Source organism: Danio rerio, chromosome 12, assembly GCF_049306965.1.
Source record: "Danio rerio strain Tuebingen ecotype United States chromosome 12, GRCz12tu, whole genome shotgun sequence".
Taxonomy (NCBI): Eukaryota; Metazoa; Chordata; class Actinopteri; order Cypriniformes; family Danionidae; genus Danio; species Danio rerio.
In genome coordinates, this window is record NC_133187.1 from 29105116 (window position 1) to 29132500 (window position 27385).

Consider the following 27385-nt stretch of genomic DNA (forward strand, 5'->3'; position numbering starts at 1 on the left):
TGTAGAGCTTCACAATTTTAGATTTTTCTCTTGTAAAAAAAGTTCAATTAAAAATTCATGGATAACAGTAGCCTGATTAGTATTAACTTTAATATGGGCCGCTTTTGGTGCTTCACACCTTTTATTGATATTTTTTTTGTTTAATGTGTAAGGTCCAAGATTTAAAATAAAAGTTACTTGTAAAATGTTTATTCTATTTAACAACAATACAGTAGGTCAGTAGTAAAGGATGGGCCACGTGCCTGCTAATTTATGAGAGACAAACTCTAATCACAAGTGGGTGGACTTTCAGAGAAGTTGAAATAAAATGGGAGAGAGAAAAGTAAACAAACAAACACACAAACAAACAAACAAACAATTGTAATCACTTTCAACGAGCCTGCCTGTCACAACGTCAATTAACACACAAATCCACCCGTACGTGAAGGGAGGGGTTGATGCTCGGGAACAGGCTCGTGTTTCTAGATTAATGGTTTTACAAATCGGTCTCCGTGTAGAGCATAATCGTTGAGGATCATGTTTAACACACAACAGTCGACATTAATGCATTAAATGCTGTCTAACCTGTCAAGAACCGTGCTTGCATTCGAGAAGACATAGCCTTTCCCTTTAACGCCTCCCATTGAATATTGTCTAGGTCCGTTGTCGCCATCTTCTGCCAGTTCTGTTACCGAGCTCACCGGAGCATCGCATCAGACCGCCGGTGGGCGAGTCCGGGTGTGTCTGTCTGCCTGCAAAGAGAAAGAGCCTTCACGAAAACACGCAAAATAACACCGAGAGGAGAGGGAAATAAAATGCCAGGAAACCGAAAGCTGTCGCATCTTCATCTCTAGACACTTGTTGTGTTTTTTTTTTTTTTTTTTTGCTTTTGAAGGAGGAGGGCTGAAGCATGAAGAAACACCACAGCCCCGCGAAGGCACCACTGGAAGTCACCGTTACAGACACCGAGGCGACTGTACAACAACTCAACAAGCTGCTGTCGGACGGCAGCGGTTTCTACAGCCTCCCTGCACAACATTTCAACGAGGTCTTTCCCAGGATTTACATCGGCAATGCGTAAGTTCAGCGACTTGTGTTTGTGATGGCAGGAAGACACTGACAGGTAGCGCCTTTCTGCTGGTTGTGGTGAATTGAGGTGGCTCAGGTAGTCTAATTGATTTGTAGCAGATCTGTCAAATGTCAATAAAACCTCACAGAAAATAATATTACCCGAAGCTTGCAGTGCCCAGGTAGAAAAAGGAAACACGTGAATGAAGCACGTCACATCTCCATATAACGTTGCGAGAACAATCCAGAAAGAACGGGAGATTTGTGATAACGGTAAATAGCGATCATTTTGAGTCAGTCTGCAAGGGAAGCTGATTTTGTCCACGACCGTCCTCTGTCGTTAATATCTTGCTATCTCCTCGAGATCACTGCTTACAAAATAGCTTCTTTTCGACATGTGTTTCATATGTTAATTCACTATTCTATATTAGCTAATACAAAGAGAAAATGACCAAAAATGTTTTTCACAATCGTGAAAGTTGAATTTTACGTCAATAGCTATGAAATAATTTGAATGAAAATCCTTCATTCTTTTTTAAAATAAAGGTACACAACCTGTCACTGGGGCAGTACTTTTTCTAAATATTGACATTTGTACCAAAAAAGTACAAATGTGTACAAAAGTGTTTAGTTAAGGTACCAAAGTGGACCTGGTAGGCACAAAAGTGTATATTTTGAAAAGGTACCGCCCCAGTGGCAGATTTTGTTTGTTTACAACTTCCCAATGGGAAAAGTCCCATCCTTCTTGAGCTGATTAAATATTCTGTAGAGGTTTTCAGTTTTCATTACTTAATCTCATGTTTTAAAATTTGCATGAGATTTATAATTAGAAAATTTTTTCATGTTGCTTTATGTGTAATGCTGCTACAAAAACAGCAAAATACATTCTTATTTTTCGTTGTCTAATAGAAAATAATAAGTATTTCATGAATTAAATGTAAATGTTGGCATAAAATTCATGTCAAATTCTGAGGAGAATTGATGCAATCGACAGTCCATCAAATTTCAGGGCATTCACACTAGTTCAATTCTATCTGAGCTCCAAAAAAAACTAAAATAATAAATGTATTCTGTTTGTTTGCATTCATAACATAATTTTTCTTTTCAAATTGAACCTAAGGATTTAAAGAAAGGATTTATTCATTTAGCAAAAGAACTAACTTAACAGCCAAAGCAATGCTGGGCATGCTCGATGTATGTGTGCACATGTGATGATATTTTAATTACATAAAAGCTTGTAAAGAGTTAACAAAATGTGTAAGGAGGTCAGAACAATTTGAGGAACAGTCTCAGTTCTTCTGTTTCTCAAGAAAAAAACCTCCTAATGCCTGAAATTTCCCATGTCTGCACTAAGAAATATATGATATTTTTCACACCAGAGTTTTTTAATGATCTAAACCTGGCAAGTGTAAACACACCCTTAATGACTGATGAATAAAACAGTATACTTTTGAATCACAAATGAATTTTAAATTCAAATGAGTTTAAACCAAATGGTTCATACAAAAGTAACATACCAAAATGCAAATACAAACCCAATAAATGAAGACAACTCAAACCAACTGAGTACTGTAAAGCCCAATAAGTTAAGGCAACTCAAACCATTTGAGGAACCCGATTACTACAAACCATCTGAGTTTAAAACCTAATCTATATGAGTACTGTGAACTTACTCCATTTAAATCTGATTAATGAGGTATTTAATGAACTCATTACCAAAACTAGTTCAAAACTCTTTTCAAATGAGTAGAATTAACTTTTAGTAAATTTAGAGTTAACTACACTCATTTCATTTGATAAAGATGACTGCTGGGTTTTACAGTGTAACATTGCTTAGTAACCAATTAACCCGAATACTAGTATATTGCAAAATAACTAGATGGTTAATAACTAGACTAAATTATGTATTGTCCTCATTATAAACAAAATAAATTATTAACTAAAATTAGTTATTAAAACTATTTTGTTTAAAATGGGTTGAAACAAATAACTCAATAAATAGCACTTGTTAAATGTTTGAGTAAATGTTGGTGGCACGGTGGCTCAGTGGTTAGCACTTTTGCTTCACAGCAAGAAGGTCACATGTTCCAGTCCCGGTTGGGCCAGTTGGCATTTGTGTGTGGAGTCTGTGTGTTCTCCCTGTGTTCATGTGGGTTTCCTTCGGGTGCTCTGGTTTCCCCCACAGTTCAAAGACATGCGCTAGGTGAATTGGATAAACTAAATTGGCTGTAGTGTATGAGTGTATATGTGTGTGAATGTTTTTTCTAGTACTGGGTTGTGGCTGGAAGGGCATCCGATGTGTAAAACATATGCTGAAATAGTTGGCAGTCATTACGCTGTGGCGACCCTGATAAGTAAGGCACTAAGCTGAAGAAAAAGTGAATAAATGAATGAATCTTTTTCTAGCAGTGTCGCTTTAAAAAAATCAGCTCACACAAGCATCACTGTATTGGATCACTAGAACAAGCCCATTATCTCTGTATAGCAACTAATCAATTTAAGCATAAAACCCCAGCCTGATTCGCAAGACTATGAACAGCAGGAATTTACACATGGTCATTTGTAGATATTGACAAAACATTGGCACTGAGCTGCTAATGTGTGTGTAGCTTCTCATTAGCTTCCAGATTGCTTTATTTAAAATTCTGATATCACAGCTAGATAGATATATGGGATCTAAGTCTAGACATATGGAATTTTAAAGGGAACATAGTTTACCCATTTTTTATGATTTAATATTAATATTATGGTTCTTCTGAGTGTGCTAGTTTAGGTTCAGTTCAACACACAGTTCAGATTTTTTATTATAATGTGTTAAAAAGTGTCATGTTGGGGACGTCTATACAGCTCGCTGTTTTATGGGCGGGTTGTTTTACATGAAAATTAGTTTCGGCTTCCCGCCCAAAGTAACAAGGGGGCGGAGCCAAGAGCTCCCATGCTCTGTGTTTGCAACAGACAAGCAGACAGAGAGAAGCTAAGCTACATGAAAGGATCAGCATTCAGCCGTACATATACAACTCTGAAACAGACCAAGCAGAGAGTACAAAATCATTTACTTTTGTATAGTTTTACAGCCAACTGTGTGCTAGTTTCAAGTGACAAGCTTGTTATCAGGTGCACCCTGATAGAAACCTATGTTTATAATTCTAAAATGCATGGGGCTGTGCCACGCAGAGCGGCGCTTCTGGTGTGCGAACTGCAGGAAAGTTTGTGATTTTATTTCCAATGGAGAGATGCACACATGACGCAACGCGCTTGCACTTTTCCAGCTGCACCTAGGTAAGATCACAGGGAGGTTCTGTTTTCACGAGAAATGCAAACGGCTGAAGTTTAAGGTAGACGCTATGAAAAGTACACATGTTTGCAAACCTTCCAAAAGGTACAAACAATAATTTCTATTAGAGTGATAATGTGGAGAATATTGATCTTGTGTTGAGCCCAATGAGCCTTACATCTAAAACTAGAGCAAGGGTGTTCCTTTAGTGATATCGCTTTGACCACACGCTGAAAATGGCAGACGTGAAACAACAAACTGAGGATATGGTGATATGGTGATATGACTAACCATGTTGGTGGGCAGGGGGACCGCATTCCTACGTCAAGTTGCGGCCGGTCTAAAAACTGCTCCAATTGGTCCACCTTTTTTATGTTGTTAAATTTCAAAAAAAAGAACTGTGTGTGTTTATATCACCCCATTATTACGGTCTATACACTATATCTACACACATGTCTGTCCAAACTTGAAAAGTAGACTTTTCACCATAGGTGCCCTTCAAAAGACAATCAACATTTACAACAAATAGACAACTTTACAAGAATAAAGTTTTTAGATTAACACACCTTGCACTGCAACTTCTGCTCATATTTACACAATATGCAGTAAAAGAATGGCAGTTGTATTGAATTGCATAGTGATTTACAAGGTATTATATTAGGACTAATATTTCAAAAGTATAATGATGTCTGAAATTGGATGATCTCATCCATATTAGCCATTTAGATAAGATTGAATGTCCACGTTATGTTTAGCATGTACTGTTGTTGTTTGATGAGATTCTTGTCAGTCCAGCAGAGCACATTAATAAACTGAATGCGGATATAACAGTGTGCCAGACCTTTGGAATTATTATTATTCAGCTTAGATAGTATATGAAACTCTTTAGTTATACATAATCCTTGTGATTATTTTTCATACCTAAAATCTTGATTTTACAAGCACCACTTTGTGGCATTTTAAATATTCATCCATTTTGTCACCACTTAAAAATACTTAAATAAAAATGTGTGTTTACATAAAAAGAAAGCTCCTAGAGCATTTTGGACTTTTTATGTCATGTAAAGGTGCAGTATGGGCCAATGGGCCACTTTCTTCATAGCACACCTCTCTTTGTAAGACTTGCATTAATAATGCATGTGAAGGGACTGCAGTGAACAGAGTCCAGGACAGGTGCACTTCTCTCTCTCTCTCTCTCTCTCTCTCTCTCTCTCTCTCTCTCTCTCATGCACATGCATACACATACACAAACACAGAGAGAAATATGACCACTCTCTGCAAAGGCTCCATATAGACAGGATCTCTGTGGTTGGGGGGATGGCGGGTGGGGTTGAATTATGGGTGTTGGGCGGCACATCAGAGTCCATCAGTTCATCACCACTGAAGAGCCTGTGCTGCTGGTAGAAAAAAAGACTGATGGGCAACTAAATCTTCCTGTTATAAACCAGAAGAGCTGCAGATTTGGTCTTTATTTAGGGTTTTCTTTAGTGTAAAGAAATGAGATGTATTATATATAGATAGGTATTTTAATTGCATACTATTAGCTTATACTTGTGTGGTGGTGGAAAGAGTACTGAAAAATCACACTCATGTAAAAGTACCATTACTTGGCTAAAAATGTAGCGCAAGTAGAGTAAAAGTATATGTTGTGAATGTTACTCAAAGTATGAGTAAAAAGTAGCCCTTAAGAGTACTCAAGAGTAGTGAGCATTACAGTGTGAAAAGTTGATGTGTTTCAGAGCCGTAGTCAGCCTAGAGAAAGGGGTGGTTCTTTTTTCTTCAAAGTAGAGATTTTTGTAGTCAGTCTCCTCAGTTTCTATTAAATTATGAGGTTCAAATACAGCATTCATGACATTTTAAACACTAATCTTTGCTGCATGAGCTTGTCGGATGGTGATCATAACCACACTTTTTGAAACAACAAAAATATTTCCTACAGTTTTGTCAAAGTGCTTACCATACTATTTTACCACAAAATGTTTATTTAGAAATGTGCGTTTAAACTGTAAGCTATTACAGTATTATAAATCATGTGTGATTTAGAACTTTTAATAAAAAAAAAAGACAAATACTAATTTTTAAAATACAAATGTATTATCATGCATCATTAAAATACAATTAGGAATCTGTTAAAAAGAACAGCACAGTAGGTAGTGCTGTCGCCTCACAGCAAGAAGGTCACTGGGTCGCTGGTTCGAACCTCGGCTCAGTTGGTGTTTCTGTGTGGAGTTTGCATGTTCTCCCTGCCTTCGCGTGGGTTTTCTCCGGGTGCTCCAGAGAATTTTGGACTGTCAGTAACGGGGTGGGTCTTTCGAATCACCCGAACCCCCCTGGCTACGGGCCTGTGTTTACATGCAGTTTGTGCAGGGATGTGTAAATATAACTTTCTGTAGTGCATTTTAGTGATCTTCCTATATTCGTTTGTTCAGTCCTTTCAACCTTCCTTCCATTGTTTGTTCCTTTCTTCATTCATTTGTTCCTCCCTTCATTCGTCTGCTCATTCATTCATTTGTTCATATTTTTGTTCCTTCCTTCATTAGGTCCTTTATTCATTCATTAATTCGTTCCTTCCTTAGTTTGTTCAGTCAATCTTTGAGCCCTTTCTTCATTCATTTGGTCCTTCCTTACTTCATTAGTTCCACTCTTCCTTCCTTTGTTCTGTTCTTCCTTATATTCCTTATTTGTTCCATTTAATGATTGTTAAAAGGCTGTTTGGTGATTTCAGTCATCATACAGTCCCATCCTTCATTTTTTCATCCGTGACATACAGTCTATAAAAAGTCTCCAGATTACTGAGTGTAAAGATTTTGGACATCTTCCTGGGCATTTTTAATGCTTCTAAAAGATTTGCTGCATTTATAAATGCCCATGTCTTGAGGTAGTTCAGTTTGGTGCAGTTTACTTTCTATGTGTAATTTGATTGGACGGGAATCGCTGGACTGCTTTTTCTACTTTAGCCAATCACCATAGACAAAAAGTAGTGACTGCAGTTTAAAGGAAAGTAGTGGAATAAAAGTACCTATACAGCACTAAAAATACTCAAGGGAAAGTAAAAGTATATTTAAAATTACTTAGTAAATTACAATTCCTGAGAAAAACTAATCAGTTACAGTAATTTGAGTATTTGTTATTTGTTACTTTACACCGTTTACTGTATATTCTCCATTGCTCATATGTGCAGTCTTTCCTCTACTGCATTGTCACAAGAGATGGCGCTAAGGGGTGGGCAGAGACGTAAAGAGGTTGGATTTTTAGCAGACAGAGATGAAAGAGTTCCAGGTGCTCAAGCAAAATAGAGACAATGCAACTACATGGCAGAGCATTCTGCTCAGCTCACTTCTCATCTCTTGTTTTCTCTCTCTGTGGACTCAAAGTCCTATTTTTGGGCACTACGCTGGACGCCTATGGCTCTTTGTATGCCTCTGGGCAGCAGCCAAGATCTCCTTGGTGTGTCTGTTCTGGTTTAGAACGCTGCTGTCCCCAGGGGCCCTCTGACATCAGCCAACATCCCTGCCAACTAAAAGCGGCTCCACAATTCACTCCAATCAATCTCAAACTAGACACAGCAGACCGATCTATAGCTGAGGCTTCTGGGTGGGGTTGGCAGGGTCTTGAGCTGGTTTGAACTATAAACTGAGATCGAATTCAGAAAGCATGCACCTAACACAAGTATTACGTAACTTTATCAAGAATTAATGATCACAGGGTATTCAGTAGCGAGAGAAAAGACCTTGAGAAAACTTGTTCAATTTTAATTTACTTTAAGAGCTAGCAGCAATTTAAAGAATGATAATTTTCCATTACACACTTTTCTGTGTAGTTTTATACAGTATGAAAAGACACAAATTTGATAGAGGCGTGATGGACACTGCTCATTTGTATAAAATTGTCCTATCGTTGTCATATTGTTGAACACGTCTACATTGCACCACCAACTGCAGCCGTCACTGATGTTGCTTTGGTCATTAACTTACAATTGCAATCAGTCAGAGGTAACAGGCATTTACAGTAGCTTGGGCAACCTGACAAAAATGTTGTTTTTTTGTTTGGTTGGAATTTTTAGAAAGCAGTGGCTTGGTGGCTCAGTGGTTAGTACTGTCGCCTCACAGCAAGAATGCCACTGGCTCAAGGCGCTGCTGGGCTAAGAGGTATTTATATTTGCATGTTCTCCCCATCTCTGCTCTGGTTTTCCCCATAGTCTTAGAGTGTTTTCACACCTGCCTTATTTAGTTTGGTTGAATTGCACCAGAGTTTATTTTCCCTCTTGGTGCGGTTCGTTTGACCAGGTGTGAATGTAGCAATCGTACTTGAGTACGCACCAAAAAAGCACACTGTGACCTCCTTGAAGAGTTGGTATCAGTACGCTTTCAAATGAACCCTGCAGCGGTTGGTTTTAGGTGAGAATATGATCCAGACTAGAACAAATCCAACCGCAAAAAGTACTGTGCCTTTTTGGATTAATCCAGCTGCTGTAGTCTGATGCACTGTGCATTATTGGATGTGGAGGAAAAATATTTGTTGACAGCGCTTTACCAACAATTTCAAACAGAGAGAGAGAGAGAGAGAGAGAGAGAGAGAGAGAGGGAAAAACATTACCTAATGGATCATTAGTAATATTTCCAGAAGATGATCATGTCGCCTCCTCCTGAAGTGACTTGCGCCTTCGCCTTTCGTAATGCATTAAAACATTGATTCCAGCCACAGCCGTGCTTCATTCTCAAAATGTAGTTTGTCTAAAGAGATGTATATAAACTATATAGTATACTATGATCAGGGATACAATAAGCCAGCGCAATCGAAAAGCAGTTTAGGAAATGTGTTCCAATAACATCTGGCCAATGAGTGATGTGGATTTTGTCACATGACTGCATTTTGGATCTTGTCAACTAATTCGGACCAAAGCAATCAGTGTGGTGTGAAAAGGATCCAATAACAGCAGAAAAATGCCACAATGTATCATTTGTTGCCCTTGGTCTGGACCAAATTAACTGAACCACAGATAACCCTAAAGAAATACAGTAGACTCGACAATAGGTGAATTGGATAGGCTAAATTGGCAATAGTGTATTGGATAAACAAAATTGGCCGTAGTGTATGGGTGTTTCTCAGCACTCGGGGTTCACGAGTTAGTGTACGAAGTGTTGCGGCAATAAGGGTATCTACCATATAAAAACATATTCCAGAGTAATTGGCAGTTCATTCTGCTGTCGCGAACCCTTATATATCAAGGATTAAGTTGAGTGACTACAAAATTTAGAGACTAATTAAAAAAATGTCCTTGGTAATTCCAAGTATAAAATTTAGTTGTAAGCCTGGCAAACAGTTTTGGAGAATTTAATGTTTCCCTATTCAAAAAGAGAAAGGTACTTGCATGCCAGAGAGTGGCCACCGAGTGAAATGACTTGCCTCAAAGGGACTTTGGAATGAAGGCACCAGCAACTCTCACTTCACTAACGTTTGGGGGTAGCACATTTATTTAGAATTTATTTTGCATTAAACAATTTGATTACATGCCAGAATCAAGAATTTTAACAAGACAACAAAATGAATCAAATAATGACTAAACATTTTTACCTAACAACTTTATTTCTATGAATAACTTCTGTCTACATGTTGAAAGCCACTCTACTAGATATTCAGGAACAGGTTAGTACATTTTCTGAATGTAGTTTTTTTGCTTAATATACCTACATCTACATATCACTAAAGTACGCTTTTGCAGTACAAAGAACCTTTTTTATTTACTTATATAGAGAACCTTTCAGTTTTCAAAGGCCAGTTCAACCTGCACTGACAGATGCTGACCAATGCACTCAACCTCCAGATTATAGTATGTCAGTTTGCAGACATTTCACAGTCCAACAAAAGGCAACTGAACATTTTCAGTCAGCAAAAATGATTGCTGGCCAATGCTAATAGATGCTAACAAAGATTGATCTGACTATTGCTGTTTGTCAGCATCTATCTATACAGTGCAGTTGGTAAAAATGACTGACGAATGCCATCAAGAATGGCACACTGATATGACCAAACCTGATAGTGTTTGATGTTGTTGGTCAGCATCTGCTGTTGTAGTGTAAATTTGATAATTGGGTTTAGGTTGCTTTGTTACTTCAAATTTACTCAGATGTTCTAATGATAAGACCAAAAATATGAAAATATTAGTGTCCATCCAACTATTTTTATGCACATTTGGAACATCACATCAAAAATGCTTAATGTACAAGTTAACAAAGATGTGCATACATTAAAAAATAAACATAAGAATGTACTGTATTTGCACTACTGAGTAGGATAAACCTTTTATCCAATAAAAATGAGCATAAACTATGATGTAAATGTATTGAAGAAATTCCAGAAAGCACATCGGAAAAGTCATGTGATTTTGTTTTAAATATCATCTGATAACAAAAATAGAGACAGCATGGACAAACCAACGGACCACATTGTAAAACATCTAAAAAAGTTTTGGTCATTCAAAAATGCATTAGCTAAAGTCTGTCATCAAAGTGGTTCATTATTATTACCTTACCTGCAAACCTGATTTTGCCAAGTAGGACATGTTCCTGAATTAACATCTATGTTGATCCTAGAACAACATTCCAATCAACCAATCACAAATAAGGGACACATTTACAGTTTATGTTTAGGCTTATAGTTTGGTTGATGTAGTTCAAAATGAACCAGCTAGTTTCCAACTATTATCCCCTTTTGATTTTGGGAATAATTTACAGTTATGGTTGGGTTTAGGGGTAGGGAATCAGTATGGATTACATTTTCAAACAAAAATGATGTTCCAGGATCAACATAGATGTTAATCCAGGATCTCATCGTACTTAGCAAAATCATGACCTGCATTATTACCTCCCAAAACTTCTTGAGTGGCTGTACTCTTCTCGAGTCTCTTGCACCTCTAAAAACCACAGCGCTTTCATTGAATTTCATCTTTGTCTTCTGAGATGCAAGTAATTCATTATAGAAGAGAATACTGGCTTCTCCTACTGCAGCAAATACCATTTTTCATATCTTTGGATGGAACCATAGCTACTGACTCACTCAAGAGTCTTCTGGGCTCCCGCTTGACTCTAATGAGCTGGTCTTGACAGCAACATTGCCTTAAGCTATTACAAAATTACTTAGCTTGGTCCAGGTGAGTCTAACAAGTGCTCTGCTTCTGCTCCCCAGGTTTGTGGCCCAGAATGTGATGCGTCTGCAGCGACTGGGTGTGACACACATACTGAATGTCGCAGAGGGAAACTCTTTCATGCACGTGAATACCAACGCAGAGTTCTACGCAGGAACTGGGATCACGTACCATGGCATACAGGCCAATGACACTGAGCAGTTCAACATCAGTGCCTTCTTTGAGGAAGCAGCAGACTTCATAGACAAGGCACTGGCACATGGGAAAGGTTGGCTGATCTTTTTGCTTTTGTTCCTAAATCAAATATCCATTCACAGACAAAAAATATTCAAAGATATTAAAAAATATCCAAAACAGGCTCATTCTGAAAATGTAGCCCTATATACATTTCTGGAGATCGCAAATTATGTAGCCAGAAGTATGTATGGATTGCTTTTTAAAACACTATTGTTTGGTTTTAGGGAAGTAGGTGGGCAGGTCAACACAGCGTGAGAACAGCAAGCGCAAATGGCACTTGCAAGAGAAATTTGAGATCTTAAAAAGCATACACAGCAGCTTCTGGTGGAGTTGCAAAAACAAAAACTGCAAAAAAAATAAATAAAACATACCTTCTGGGACGTATTTGGCACATGTTAGAAATGTATATAGTGGTTGTTTTCAGAATGAGCCTTAGTTAATAATATCTGAAATATCTGTCCTTTACAAGTAACACAGATTCATAATAAGTCATGAAGTATTATTTGGGCCATATCTTTAAAGAGATAGAATGGAAATTGGGCTGTGGTTTTCATAGCTTGACCTTTCTTTAACAAGGCAAGCTACTTATTTTTTTTACTACAACACCATTTTCCTTATGCCAGCTTTATTAAATTCATTCCTTTTTAATGCTTAGCTTGCACAAACAACAAACACATGTCAGGATATAAAAACAAATACAGGGGATTAACTGAAATGCTATACATGCATGTATCCATGAACAATAATGTATGCCAAAATGGATCTGGTCGCCCCAACACAATTTTATCCCTAGATATCTCACACTAGTCGTTTTAATAGGTGCATTTAAACCTATCTTTTATGGCACAGATTTAATGCCATCTCTAACACAGAGGAGCAATTATAAAGCATCTTAATTGCAAGTCATCTTGGCAGCAGGAGCCCAGTAAGCGGTAAATCAGACGCCAAGCCTGGGTCGAGGGAGGACACTAATCTTTTCAGCGAGAGCTTAAGCTGAAACAAAACCTCTAGAATATATGCTGCCACTTCACAGCCTGGCTGAGCTCAGCTGTGACATTTGCGACAGCCGTGCTTACAGTGGGCTTGATGTCATCTGGTGAATTTGCAGGCTGAATCACAATGAGCAGTGGGAGGGATGAAGGTCTGAGTGCTCCCGCTGCCTCTGAGTCACACTGAATCTGTTTTAAAAAGATGCTCTGCATACGGATGGGTCACGATGGCTGATATGTCGACTGGTTTTAGATGTATTCTTCTATTCTTCTTTTAATTTAAATCTCCACTGTGGAGGATTTGAAATGAATATTTCTACTACAAGGACCTAAAGTTTTTGAGACATTCGTTATTATTTTGAGCAATATGGTTGGATTTAGCTGAAAAAGCCCAATTTAAGTATCAATGGAATTTCATTTCAATTTGATGTTTTAATCAAATCTAAAGCTTAAAGTAAGGCTAAAGTTCAGGTTATAGTTTGGATTGTAACATGTCATTAAAGTTTTTGTGTTCTTTTGTTAAAATCCCTTTTGACACATCTTAAAAGGGTATATGTTAACACAGACCAAGTTTTTATGTTATAAAACGTGAGAAGAAGGGTTGTGGAATGAAAGAAAAAAGTTTAGGAAAATTTTTTTATAATCTTTAGCTGCATTATGTAAAAAAATTCTGGGATAATTTTCCTCTCTTGATTTGATATCTAGAGAATCACCTGTTAGCCAAAAGAATCCACCAACAGTACACTGATTTGTCTACATTGATATTGGGTTGTCGTAACCCAAAGTTGGCTTAATTTTTTATATTAAATTTAATTAACACATTTGAACCCATCTGCTGCATTTGTCTGTAGCCCCTTTCACACAGTCATATCGGTAAATATCCAGAAAATTTCCAGAATTACTTTACTCGTAAATTAAAATATTTGCTGTTCACACAGGCAAGGACGTTCCAGAATTTTTTTTTTCAGAAAAAAATCCATTCACACATCGATTCCAAAATACCAGTACATTCTGACACCATATAAGCTCTAAACGGCTGCACTTGTATTTAAAAACATAAAGGGAGTCACAAGGTTGATGGTTTTGCCAAAGAGATGGACCAAATAACTACAGAAAAAAGGTTACCGTCTGAAGGCAGAGGTGCTAAACACAGCTAAAAACGTTCGAGGTTACTAAAGTAACCCTTCGTTCCCCGAGGAGGGGAACGGAAGCACTATAAGTGGATTTGATTGTAAAATCCACGCATTGGGGAGGTTCGGTTCAGAAGCTACTCGTCTGAAAGAGTATTGAACGGGCCAATTAAGAATGAATTGGCAGCGCAAGCCTGCGCAGGTGAGCGGCATAAGCAATCAACTGAGTATATAAGCTCACCTGGCGCCAGCAGACGCTATCCTTTTTAAGCTGAAGAGACTTTTAACAGCTAAGGGACAGTCATTATGGCGACGGAGTATAGTGCTTCCGTTCCCCTCCTCGGGGAACGAAGGGTTACTTTAGTAACCTCGAACGTTCCCCTTCGGGGGGAACTCCAGCACTATAAGTGGATTTGATTGTAAAATCCACGCATTGGGAGCCCATTGAAAGCGCCATAATGACTGCACCTTACCAACACCCCCGATGAGGAGATAGTCAAGCAAGCGTGACGCACCCACATCATGGGGGGTGCGGTCCTCCAACGTGTCCCTGGCCCTAATTTATCCTACTTCAACAGAAGTTTTACGGATTTAGATATATTTTTTGGGAAGTCGTGAGCATCTAGATAATTCTAGGAAAATACGACAGTACGTTGGGAAGCGTGCAATCCCGATAGGGAGGACGCTGCGGAGGCCATCCGTTACCCAAGGGGGGATAGATGGCAGAATTTACATATGGACTAGCCCTAAAAAGGGGGAGTACGCATAGCAAAAGAGTGGTTAGCGGGGAGGGAAGACACGGGTCCGCCCAGGGGGGGGACTTAACCGTGGCGGAATAAGCATATGGGATCGCCTAGTGGGGATCACGCATAGCAGGCGCCTTTACCCAAAACGCGGGCTGACCAGTGGGCAGACCTACAACGTAGTGGGCCAGCAAGTGACTCCTCCGCTGAGTCAGTGCTGGGGGCCACGGAGGAATCTGCAGGGCTCACCTGACGGGGAACTTTACTGACAGATAAAAAGGCGCACGTATCTCCGTGTTAGGGAAAATGGCGCAGCAAGCGTGTTTCAACACCCTACCGAATTGTCTCCTCAATCACCAAGGGTTACCTAATACCCTTGAGGAAACCGGCTCCACTCGCAGATTGTAAAACCTTGCAAATGTGTTGGGTGTCACCCAGCCCGCAGCTCTACAGATGTCTGTAAGAGGGGCGCCGCGTGCGCGCACTCGAGAGGATGCGAAGCTCCGAGTGGAGTGCGCACGCGCTCTCGGGGGACGCGGCTCATCTCGGCTCTAATAGTGAAAGAAAGGCATCCACAATCTAGTGGGAACTTATTTCGGTACGGCACTTCCCTGCTGCCGACCGCTATAACAGACGAAGAGCTGCTCAGATGATCTAAACTCTGAGTGCGGTCCGGATAATACGCAAAACGCGAACTGGACAATAAAGAAGGGCTGGGTCTGCCTCCTCCGAGGGCAGCGCTTGCAGGCTCACTACCTCGTATTAAAACGGAGTGGTAGGAACCTTGGGCACATATCGCGGGCGGGGTCTCAGGACGTGAGAGAAGCCAGCCCAATTATAGGCACGAGTCACTGACCGAAAAATGCCTCCGGGTCCCCGACCCTCTAATCGATATCAACGCGACCAGCAGAGCTGTCTTCAGGGACAGAAAGATACTGAGTCGAGGATCGAAGGGATCTGATGCGGCTTGTGTAGCGAGGGCGAGATCCTAAGAGGGCATGAGAGGGGGCGGGGTGGATTAATTCGCTTAACGCCCCTGAGGAACCGGATGATGAGGTTATGCGTTCCCACGGTGCTGCCAGCCACCGCGTTATGAGAGCGGAGATGGCAGCCACGTAACCTTGAGTGTGGAGGGCGACAGCCTGCTCTCCAACTTCTCTCGGCGTTAAGAAAGCACAACGCTGATCTGGCAAATACGGGGGTCTTCTCAGCGAGAGACACACCATTCAGTGAATAGACTCCACGTCAGGGCATAGGCGCGCTCGGGGAGGGGGCTCTAGCCCGAGTGACGGTATTAGCCACCGCAATCGGAGGTTACCTAAGTCTTCCTCGCATCTAAAAATCTCCAAAGATCGGCGAGGGTGCCAGGTGGTGCCCTGTCCCTGAGAGAGTAGGTGCTCTCTCGAAGGGACTGCCAGGGGAGGGCTATCGCGAGGGAGAGCTCTGACATCCAGGTCCGGTTGAGCCAGAGGGGCGCAACCAGCAACCTGTTCCTCGTCCTCCCTGACCTTGCACAGTAACTGCGCGAGCAGGCTCACTGGGGGAAAACGTGTATTTGCGCGTGCCCCGAGGCCAGCTGTAAGCCAGTGCATCCGTGCCGAGAGCACTCGGTCAGGGAAAGAACAACTGGCAATGAGCGATCTCGGGGGAAGCAACAGATCGATCTGGGCTTCCCCGAATCGCGCCCATATCAGCTGAACAGACTCGGGGTGGAGTCTCCATTCTCCAGGACGCAAGGCTGCCGTGAGAGCGCATCGGCTGCACGGTTGAGCTTGCCTGAATATGAATGGCGTGCAGCGATTTCAGCCGCGGATGACTCCAGAGGAGCAGACGGCGGGCGAGCTGAGACATGCGGCGAGAGCGCATACCCCCTATACGGCTGATATACGCCACCGCCGCCGTACTGTCCGTCCTGACCAGCACGTGTTGCCGCTCCAGCACCGGAAAAAAACGGTGGAGAGCGAGGAACACTGCCAACAGCTCCAGGCGATATGCCAATGCAACTGGGTACCTTTCCACAGGTCCGCAGCCGCATGCCCGCAACGCACAGCCCCCCAGCCCGTGTTGGAAGCGTCTGCTGAAACGACAACAAGACTGGACGCCTGTTCTAGAGACACCCAGGCCTGTAGGAACGAGGGGTCGCTCCAAGGGCTGAGGGCGCGGCGACACAGCGCAGTAACAGAGACTCGGTGTGCGCGCGCGTGCCATGCACGTCTGGGGACTCGATCGTGATCAGCCAGTGCTGAAGTGGTCTCATATAGAATAATCCGAGCGGCATGAAGCGGCTGCCATATGCCCCAGGAGCCTCTGAAATAGTTTCAGTGGGACCACTATTTTACTGTCGAGCTCTCTCAGACAGTACAGCATCAGCTGAGCGCGCTCTCCGGAGAGGCGCGCTGCCATGGTGACCGAGTCCAACTCCAGCCCGAGAGAAGAGATCCTCTGCACGGGGGCGAGTTTGCTCTTTTCTCGGTTGACCTGAAACCCCCACAGGTGGAAGTGCCAGAGCACTTTATCTCTGTGCATAATCAATTGCTCCGAGAGAGGGCAAAAATCAGCCAGTCGTAAAGAAATCGAGTATGCAGATGCCCGCGAGCCGAAGGGGCGCTGAGGCACCCTCCGCGGGCTTGGTGAGGACCCGCGGAGACAGAGAGAGCCCGAAGGGGAGGGCTTTGTATTGCCAAGCTCGACCTTCAAACGCAAACCGCAGAAACTGTCGGTGGCGAGGAAGAGTGAAGACATGGAAATACGCGTCCATCAGGTCTAATGCTGCAGGCCAACCCAGAGGACGAACGCACCGGAGGATGCGCTTCTGCGTGAGCATTCTGAACGGCAGCTTGTGCAGGCAGCGGTTCAAAACGCGCAGATCTAGGATTGGCCGTGACCCACCGCTCTTTTTGGACACGATGAAGTGTGGGCTGTAAAACCCGCTCTCCATCTCGGCTGGAGGGAGCGGCTCGATTGCATCCTTCGCCAGGAGGACAGCAATCTCCTCTCGCAAGACAGGGGCGGACAGGGGGCTGACCCTGGTGAATACACACCCGCGACTTGGGGGGGCGTTTCGCGAACTGAATCGCATAGCCGAGTCTGATTGTGCGTATGAGCCACCGCGAAGAGCTGGCCCGCGCTAACCAGGCAGGCAGAGCTCCCGCTAATGGACTCATCGCTACAATCGCTGACGTACCAGCAGTGGGGCAGCGCGGAGTGGGTGTGCTGATCCGGGAAGCTCGCGGGTCCCACGGAAAAGCTGGAGGTGAGATATTTGCTCTCACTCCGAACCCGAGCTCCGGAGGGGAGGCTCGAGGGGTGGGAGAAAGGAGACCGTCCTCCCAGCGCTCGTGAGCCACTGGCGAAACGCACCGAATCTGCAAGCTAGAAAGCATAGCGTCCCAGACTGGCAGATTTCGGGCTGTCACATCTGGGGAAGTGAAAAGTGCCCTTTCATAATGTTTTCATGGCAGTAAAAAGTGCCGTTGGAAATGGGGCCCCGCCCTCCAGCGGGGAAAGAGCAAGTTCCCTCTTCTCCAGATGGCCTGTCCCAGGGGCGCTTCGCGGTCCGTTGCCGGACTTAGCAGGGTTCTGGGCAGGGGGGCTGCCTTCTTCCGAGGTGCCCGACGCGCTCGCTTCGCCGGAGGCGTGTGCGGGGGCGGAGCAGCTCTCGTAGGCGGGCGCCTTCGGCGAGGAGCAGGTATAAATGGCACGGCGGGCGGAGCGGGCTACGGACCGCCGATAAGACATCACCCACCAACTGCTCTCTCACCGCCTTGAATTCCTGGGTGAATTCACAGACGGTGTCGCCGAACCTGGCTGGGGATATGGGGAAGTCAAGAAAGCGGACTTTGTCAACTTTGCGCATATCAGCCAGGGGTGGCGCTCCTGGACCACTAATGTGGACATCGTCCTCCCCAACGCACACGCACGGACTCCGTAGTAGTCCGAAGAGCTAAGTCGGCGGCGGTGCGAAGCTCGTAAGCCTCGGTTGGACCCACCCTCGTGCAGCTCGGCCAGCGCCTGCGCTTGGTAGCGCTGGTAGGTGGCTATCGCATGCAAGGCGGAAGCAGCCTGGCCCGCAGCTATGTAAGCTCTAGCTCCGAGGGAGGTAGGTAACTTACAGGCTTTGGATGGGAGACGAGGCGGACCCCGCCAAGAAGAGGCGCCGCGCGGATTTAGCGCCATCGCGCACTCAACCTGAGGAATCGCCACATACCCCCTGGCTGTTTCACCGTCAAGAGTGGTTAGGGTGGAGGGACACGCAGCACGAGCAGAAAAAAGTGCTTTACAAGACGGCGTGAGCCTACTGTGCACCTCCGGGAAGAAGGGAACGCCCCTCTAGTCGGTCCGGCCGCGGAGCTGGGGGATAAACCATCTCCAACCCACGGCCGAAGCAGCCCGGGAAAGCACGGCTAACATGTCCGTTTCAGGATCCGTAGTGACAGCGCTCACCAGCCCGAAGGGGGCGAGCGGGTCTGGATCATCATCGGACAATGAAAGCCCACCCTCCGATGCCGCGGTGGACATCTGGTCTCCGGTGTCATCGGGCGTAAGGGCCACCATCTGTTAGACGGATCGCTTCCCCCACCCGAAGCTTGGATGGAGCGCTTAGAGGAGCGGGAGGTCCGCGGGCCCGTGGGCGACGGATTATCTCTCGCTGAAACCCTCAGATCTGCCCGAGTGCCAGCTGCAGAGCAGGGGACAACTGGGGTGGTTCGCCCTTTTGCAAAGGCTAACCGCGATCTTGCGCAACAGTCATGGCATCGCAATGACGACATGAACTGCCCGCGAGCAGCGCATTAACATGCTGGACCCCCAGACATGTAACGCAGTGCCCGCGCCCATCATCCGAGGACAGAAAACCACCGCATCCAGAAACGCACAGTCGGAGCGCCGTCCTGAAAAGGACGTGCTGCACGACTGTGTTGCTCTTTCTGTGAAGTTTGCAACTTTATACGCACCGCTCTGGAGGACCGGACCCAAAGAACGCCAGGCAAGGGAGAAACCCAGCTCGACCGTCTGCCGCTGCGTGTACACACTCTGGACCGGGAGAATGCTCTCGTTCGCTCAGAATCGCTGGTCACAGCAGGAGGAACCCTCATCGACTCGATCAGAAAGTCTCTGAAGCGAAAAGGATAGTGTCTGCTGGCGCCAGGTGAGCTTATATACTCAGTTGATTGCTTATGCCGCTCACCTGCGCAGGCTTGCGCTGCCAATTCATTCTTAATTGGCCCGTTCAATACTCTTTCAGACGAGTAGCTTCTGAACCGAACCTCCCAATGCGTGGATTTTACAATCAAATCCACTTATAGTGCTGGAGTTCCCCCCGAAGGGGAACAGCCTTGTTTACATGTTTGACTACATTACAAATGTTGATGATATGAAGGAACACTTTTGCTTGTCGAGATGTAGGCTACATTTGAGTGTGTGCTGCAGCGTATGAGAAACGTTACCTGACTAACAAGCAGCAGCTAAGGCTACGTTCACACTGCAGGCAAATGTGGCCTGAATCTGATTTTTCCTCCCTCATGTGACTCAGGTGATAATAGTGTGAACAGCCCAAACAGCATGTAATCTAAAACAAAGATCTGATGTTTTGCAATGCGACCGCAGTGTGAATGGTCATGTCAGATTTCATGTGACTTTTACATAATCTTTGAGCGACATGCGTCATCATTCTGTGCTGCAAACATTATCTACTCCTCAGCAGCACAGTACAATGGCACACAGGGCGATTACCACAGAAAGTTGGTTGTTCATGTTAAAAAAGATTTTGAAGGTAAAACTGGTGCTTGTTAACCAATCTAGTTAATGATTGAGGCATGGGTTGATCGCAAAGCCGAAGAGCGCCGTGGGTGTTGCGGATAGGGGATCTGTGTGCAAAGGAGGGGGAACTTTCTCTCCGAGAGAAAAAAGGGCAGGTGCTCGAGCACCCAAACCCCCCTTCTGCACGTGTCTGTTATTTATAACGAAGTAAAATTAGTTAACTCTGCAAACAGAGATAAACCAACTCCAACTACACAGTTCAGTGTGCGGCTGCTCATTAACCCTTTATGAGTTTACTACACCGCTGGTCAGAGCGCCACACATCGCTGTTGTCTTAAATCACAAATGATCTTTGTTTTCAATCACAAGAGACCTTTTTTAGGTCTCAAATGCCGAAATACACATTAGTAGTAGCACAACAACCCTTTACAGTTCATGGAATGCCCCGCGGTTGTCTGTGAAAAAGGTTATCATATAAGCATGATCTGACAGCGTGCTGACTTCATATATTTTACAAATTGTGTGCATAATTAGACATTTTGTGCACTCCCTAATGTACTTTTGTGCATGCGGGTCAGTTTAGGACCATGACCTCTTCACACTGCAAATCTGATATTGGTCACATTTATAAGAGCAGTGTAAACAGCCATGCAAAAAAATCAGATCTGAGAAAAAATCTGTTTTGAGCAGTGTGAACGTAGCCAAAGGTCTGGTGAAGGATTCAAAGGTGTTTATTTTCATAAACAGTGGGGATGTGAAAGTGTCCGATTGACCTCAGGTAGATGTCTCACGTCAGCACGTTCTAAACGTGAACGTGCTCTTTCCGGCAATTTTCACACAGCGCAGCATTCTGGGAAATTACCGGTAATGTTACTTCTCTTCATGAAAAATTGCTGGAACGACTTTACCGGTATTTAAAAAAAAAACCTTTCATACATACAGACTTTTCCTGGAAAATTATCAGCAATTTTCCGTTAAAGTCTGTGTGTGTGAAAGGGTCTTTTTGAAAATACCGGTAAAGTCGTTTCCAGCTATTTTTCATAAAGAGAAGTGCCCCAAAGTTGGGTTACAACAACCCAGTCAGAGTGTAGGGTTGGAACTTTTGTAGGGTTTAAATTTTATCTGATCCAATTCTGAGAAGCAGTCATTTTTGAATGGTGGTGACAACCTCAGAGACATAAAGGGATTAAAGACTTTTTAAGTGAGAATTTATGTGTGTTACACATTGATTGGCTGTATACCTTTTACATCACTTGAGCACCCCCTGCTATTGCTTGTTCTTTTATAAGAAATAAAAGCCATTTATATGAATAATGGATGCTAAAACTCTAAACTAAAGATGGCTGTGTGGATATTGACCTACACACAGACACAGACACAGACACACACACACACACACACACACACACACACACACACACACACACACACACACACACACACACACACACACACACACACACACACACACACACACACACACACACACAAACACGCACGTTCTATTCAATATCGCCCTCCTCCCCTACCAGTGTTATGAGTAATAATGGTGTCATTGCATGCATATGTATCGTATGTACTGCCACAGCTCTATAAAGTGCATCTGTTTACCCTATGTTTACATAAAAAACAATGGAAAAGCAGTGTAAATAACCAAAGAAATGCAAAAAAAAGAAAGAAAGTGCATTCTGTGTGGACCGCCAAATCCGTAGCTCTGCATTGATCCACAGGGAGCAGATATTTAGGAATCAATGAAGGTTATCTCCTTGACACATAAACAGTACAAAGACTCGAGGGAGAACATAAGTAAGCAAGGCTGTTGGTTGGAAGGAGGCATCATGTTTCAGGTCTACTGCAGCATCTGCCAAATAAGCACAGAAGAGTCTGGCAAGGTGAATTCCTCCAGGAAAGGCGGCAGGTCAATAATGATTGTGTACGTGTGTATTTGCATGCTTAGAGGGAAGTTGATTTGAAGGCTCATTTGAAATGAAAGGAAATGCATGTAGATTTTTGAAAAACTTGGCTGTTTCTTAATATGCGTTCTTCAGCGATCTTACACTCTTGTATTCTCGTGTAACATCATCAACCGGCAAAGTTCAGTTCGAAAACTCAGGACCACAAGAACACAGGATGCGTAAATGTTCCCGAATGTGTTCTTGTAATCGATGCAGAAATTCGCTCGAGTAGTCCCAGAAGTCGTTGTGGCTGGGGTGGGAAGCACAGCATTTTATATATAGATTCATTTTTAAAGTTCAGAGATATAACTTATTTGTCTCACGAGTTTCCATAAATGAGACGGTGAAAGTAAACATTGCCATGGAAATTTTTATAAAGGCATAAACGCATTTAAGAGTGTTTATTTGCTGAAATTCATATTAAAATCTGTTTTATTTGCATTGTGCAATGTATATTTGTAAGGTTTTTATGCATAATATATATTGTGAAAAGGGCAAAACCAATAAATCATTGTATGAATGCTGTAATGTTTAAATCATTTTCTGTTAAAAACGCATGAAGGTCTCATGACCATCTGGAAGAACGCAGCATCTCATTTCTCACAGAACGCATTCTCTGTTCTCATGCCCTCCTGAGTTCATTCTTCCTAGGTAACTTGGCTAGACTGCTCTCTACAAGACTGCAAGTCTGTTCAAAGCGTTCTTGGAATTGAGAAACAGCCCTTATTTTTAGAAACACCTGTGGCCGTTAAGTGAACTGCAGCCAACAACTTACTGCTTTTAAGGGTGCCTTCACACCTGTGTTACAATGTTGGGTTTTGTTCTTGGTACGGTTTGCTTTCACACTTTCAAATTTTCTAAATGGACCAAAATAGCTAAGACAAGACTTGTGCGAGTAAACTCTCCTCACATTGGTCAGAGTTTCAGGGTTTATTTTGCAGAGTCCCGCTCAGCTGTCATGCGCCCTTATTTTATTTATGACGATGAGCAATAAGTCATTATAAGCAAAAAGCTGTGCTTTAATTTTGAATGGCATGCTTTCACTTTCGTATTTGACATGAAATGCACATTTATTGGTAGGAATGAAGTGCCACCCTACTCATAATTCCGTCTTGTCTTCATATAGCCGTATATATGTCTATTACATATCAATAATACACTGTGCTAAAGCCTGGTTTAGATCATATTGCTTTCTCACTACAATCGATTCGCTTCTTTCGGGTTTCACATATGCCAAATGAACCGCACTAACTGGGAAAACGCGGCAGGTTCCGAAACAAAAGTCTTCGTGTGAAAGCACCCTAAGTGTGATTCAATGCCGTCATATACAAACAACAAAGATCTTTCGTTTGTTTTTTGAATAAAGTAAAAAAATGGAAATACGTTTACAGCGATTTAGTGATAATTAACATTTTAATTGCATCCACGCTGGTGAGAGCAACATTTTGATGAATATTTAAATATGTGGTCGCTCTTTCCTCTCGATAAAGATTCAGCAGTGTCTTGTTGGAGTAATTACACCGTAATGCAAGTTTTGTTATAAAATGTTTTTCAGACACTCTTCCCTATTTCTCTTCTAGGAAAGGTGTACGTTCACTGCCGTGAGGGCTACAGCCGCTCGCCCACTATTGTCATCGCTTACCTCATGCTCCGTCACAAGATGGATGTACGAGTTGCCACTGCTACAGTAAGACACAAGCGAGAGATCGGCCCAAATGGTGGATTCCTGTGCCAGCTATGCCAACTCAATGAAAAGCTGGCAAAGGAGGGCAAGTTGAAGACCAAATGATCTAGAGAATGTGCTCTACCCCCACACATACTCACAAATGCATTATGCACATCATCAAACTAGCGTGCACAGTATTTCCCTTCCACGTATATAAACAGAATGTATGCATACAGTACATCCCGAGCATATGCATGGAGGTATACAAAGTGTATTCCGACACACACTTAATCACATACACACTCACACGAGGTGTTGTCAGTGTCCTGAATAATTACTCCTGCTTCCAGCTGGCTGGTAAAGGGAAATTTACTGGCATATCTGAATAATTAAGGCTGTAGAAGGAGCAAGGGCAGCGTTTTCTATGTCATCAAAAGTATTTTGCTTTTGCATCATTTCCCATGACAATTGGAGTTTGTTTTTTCCATCAGGTGCACCTAAAGCATTCCAGTAGCCAACTGTTTGTACAGTATATCTCACAAATTCCACTTTTGGAGCATATTGGCCCAATCGTCATGTGTAAGGATTGTAAAATAGAGCACAATCGTACTATGCTCCTGTTTGCCAGAAATACTACAATTGTTTCTTTCTATTTGTACCTGGAGGATAGTTATATTTAGGTATAAAAATACAAAGCTATACCTTTTAACCAATTCACAGACAGCCAGACTTTTCGATGGCTTTCCAGCATTTTAAATCAGGACTAAACATGAGGACAAAACTGTTGTGTACCAGCACGCAACCCATTCACTCACGTGACACTAGATAAATTAACATTCCGCTATGTACCGAACGGTAGCAAACAATCAACACAATATATCCACAACTAGGCAACCGCATGTTGTAGCTCGGATTCACTAGATGCTACAAACAGGTTCAACCCGGTTCTATGCAGCAGTGATAATGCATCAGCCCCATTAGATGTCTATACTCTGGAACCACTGTCTCTCACTGCCAAATGTCATACCACAGTTTGTCCACCACAAGATCACAGTCAGCCTTGACCAGAAAGACTCATCTGATAGATGCCATGCTAACTGCCTAATGATGTGCCCTTACACAAGGTTTGTTACCCTGAGGCCCCTTCATAAAACTGCTGGTTCTGAGACCGCAGGATGGAGTGCAAAAATGTGTAAGTAGAGCATAGATCGGATAGTGAATTAGATGAGGTTTACTTCGGGTTCAGCTTTGTCCTTAAAACAGCATCACTTTAGCACTGGAATTAACTCATTTTGCTGCACTGCTGGCTTGTTTCAGGTTTTAAAGGGGTCATATTGTACATATTTTTATCATTTAATTATTTCCCCTGAGGTCCACTTGTAACGTTGATCCAATTAAACAGGTCATTTTTTTGCTGCTGTGCCTTTAAGACTTCTTGTCTTTGCATGTGGAATTAGTTCGATTGATGAGTTACTCAGCTTGTGCTGTTCATCATTTAATAGCAGCACTTTTGTGGCAGGTACATAAAATGTTCAGATCAAACTGAAACACAGACAGCAGCTTTTGTCCCACATTTTACACTTATTGTTAGTTATTCTAGTGTTTAGGTATGACATAATCTATACTACGTTCTCTTTTAAACTTCTTTTGGGACCAGTTTGGCCACATTGAAATGTAAGGGTATACTTACCCAACACTGTTTTCAAATAAATATTTTAATTATTTTTAATGTGTTTTGGCCATTATGAGAAAATGGTAGTATTAGAGTGCAATTTAAAAACAACAGAAACATGTTCAGTCTATAGACATGCTCCCAACACAACCAAAACAACACTCATGGCCTACAGGACTGTTCAAGATACTACTGACATCGCCAAATACTGGTATCCATGCTAATAGGGATCATTTCGAAATCATTGCTATCTGTATATGAAAGCTTTTTTCCCTTTATAGTATATTGTTGTTATGTAAACATGCCATAAATGTGGGTGCTCAAAGTGTTTTTAGCACTAATACAATTCAGAAAGAGACATTTAGTAGCTTAACTTCCGTAAATAGACTTTTTGGACCGTAGACGAAATGTAGATTTCTTAAAGTTAACCCCCAAAATCAGATCTCTCAGAATATGACCCTTTTAAAGGAAAACCAGCAGCATTTCTTTCGGAATAAGTGCATGCGACAGTTTTTCAGAACACGTAGCTTTTTGAATAATCTAATTTCTCTCGTCAGATTTGATTGATCTAATCTTACTAGCCCCTGGGCCTCTGGATATTTATTACTGAGGGAATATATATAGTACGTAGGCTAGTTTATAACACAAAGCACTACTTATGCCTCTTTTTTATAATTCTATATTCCAGATATATATACTTGTATGTACATATTTAAATGTTGACATATATGAATGTATATGAACTGTCCATAATATTTGTGTATGACCAGTATCTATTAACAATCGAAATAGCTATCACGTTGTATTCACTCATTTTGAAATGCCAAGAATGGCACATTTACCCAAAGACCACTTTTGTTTCACACACACTCACCTGTATTTCTTTTCACTGTGAAGTAGAGAGGCGTATCTTCCTAGTTTCTTCATGGTTTCAGAGGTTCAAAGTCTGTTTTCACAGCTAACACTGTTTGCAGACTACCTCACAATACCGTAGCTAATTATCAAATTCATAATCATTTCATCTTTAGGTTTTTCAAACGTGCGTAAGGATATTTAAAATTGACAAAACCTATATGTATGAAAATGTTCAAACTATAAACATTCCTTTATTATAATCTGGAGACCTAGGCTTTATACAACCTAACCAACTGTAGCTATGGAAACCTGTGTGCCGTCACAAAAACGAAAACCAATGAGGATGGTCTGTGCCACTGGCAACAAGTATGGACTGGAATCTGCCTGTGCTTTTCAGAGTTTTTAATCGCAACTTTTAACCTCAAAAGCAACAACGCATTTTGAATAAGCATATTTGGAAACTGCGACGTGTTTTGCTGGATTTAATATGCTTCAGATGAAGACAAACACACCCTTTTCTGAAAGAAGGAGAAACACTGCCATCTGCTGTTGATAACCCGTGTGGTTTGCACAAACTGTCCTGCTATGTATTGCCTTTTATTCATACAGTATGTATCCGATTGTATGTAACACGGTGTATAGAAACTGTAAACAGTGTAATTATATACAGGGACGATTATATGAAAATGGTTGTACCACTTTATGGCTTAATGATGTCAATAGTATTTAACAATGAATCACAATGCTGCTTGGTCATTTTGTATTTATGTTTTGTCGCTATGTGTTTTCATTTCAAATACACGGATGTTAAAGGGATAGTTACTCCAAAAATGAAGTTTTACTCATTTACATTTGTTCCAAACCCCTCAGCACAAAATAAGATATTATGCACACAGACTTTTATTTCAGTCAGCCA

The 27385-nt window shown here is 42.4% G+C and overlaps 1 protein-coding gene across 1 annotated transcript; it reads left to right on the top strand.

Moving 5' to 3' along the window:
- Positions 1-689: 689 nt before the first annotated feature.
- Positions 690-27300, top strand: dusp3a (dual specificity phosphatase 3a). The gene is made up of 3 exons (XM_001340782.10): positions 690-1056; positions 11507-11733; positions 23857-27300. The coding sequence occupies exons 1-3, from the start codon at positions 890-892 to the stop codon at positions 24063-24065; spliced, it is 603 nt and encodes a 200-aa protein (XP_001340818.2). The 5' UTR covers positions 690-889; the 3' UTR covers positions 24066-27300.
- Positions 27301-27385: the final 85 nt, after the last annotated feature.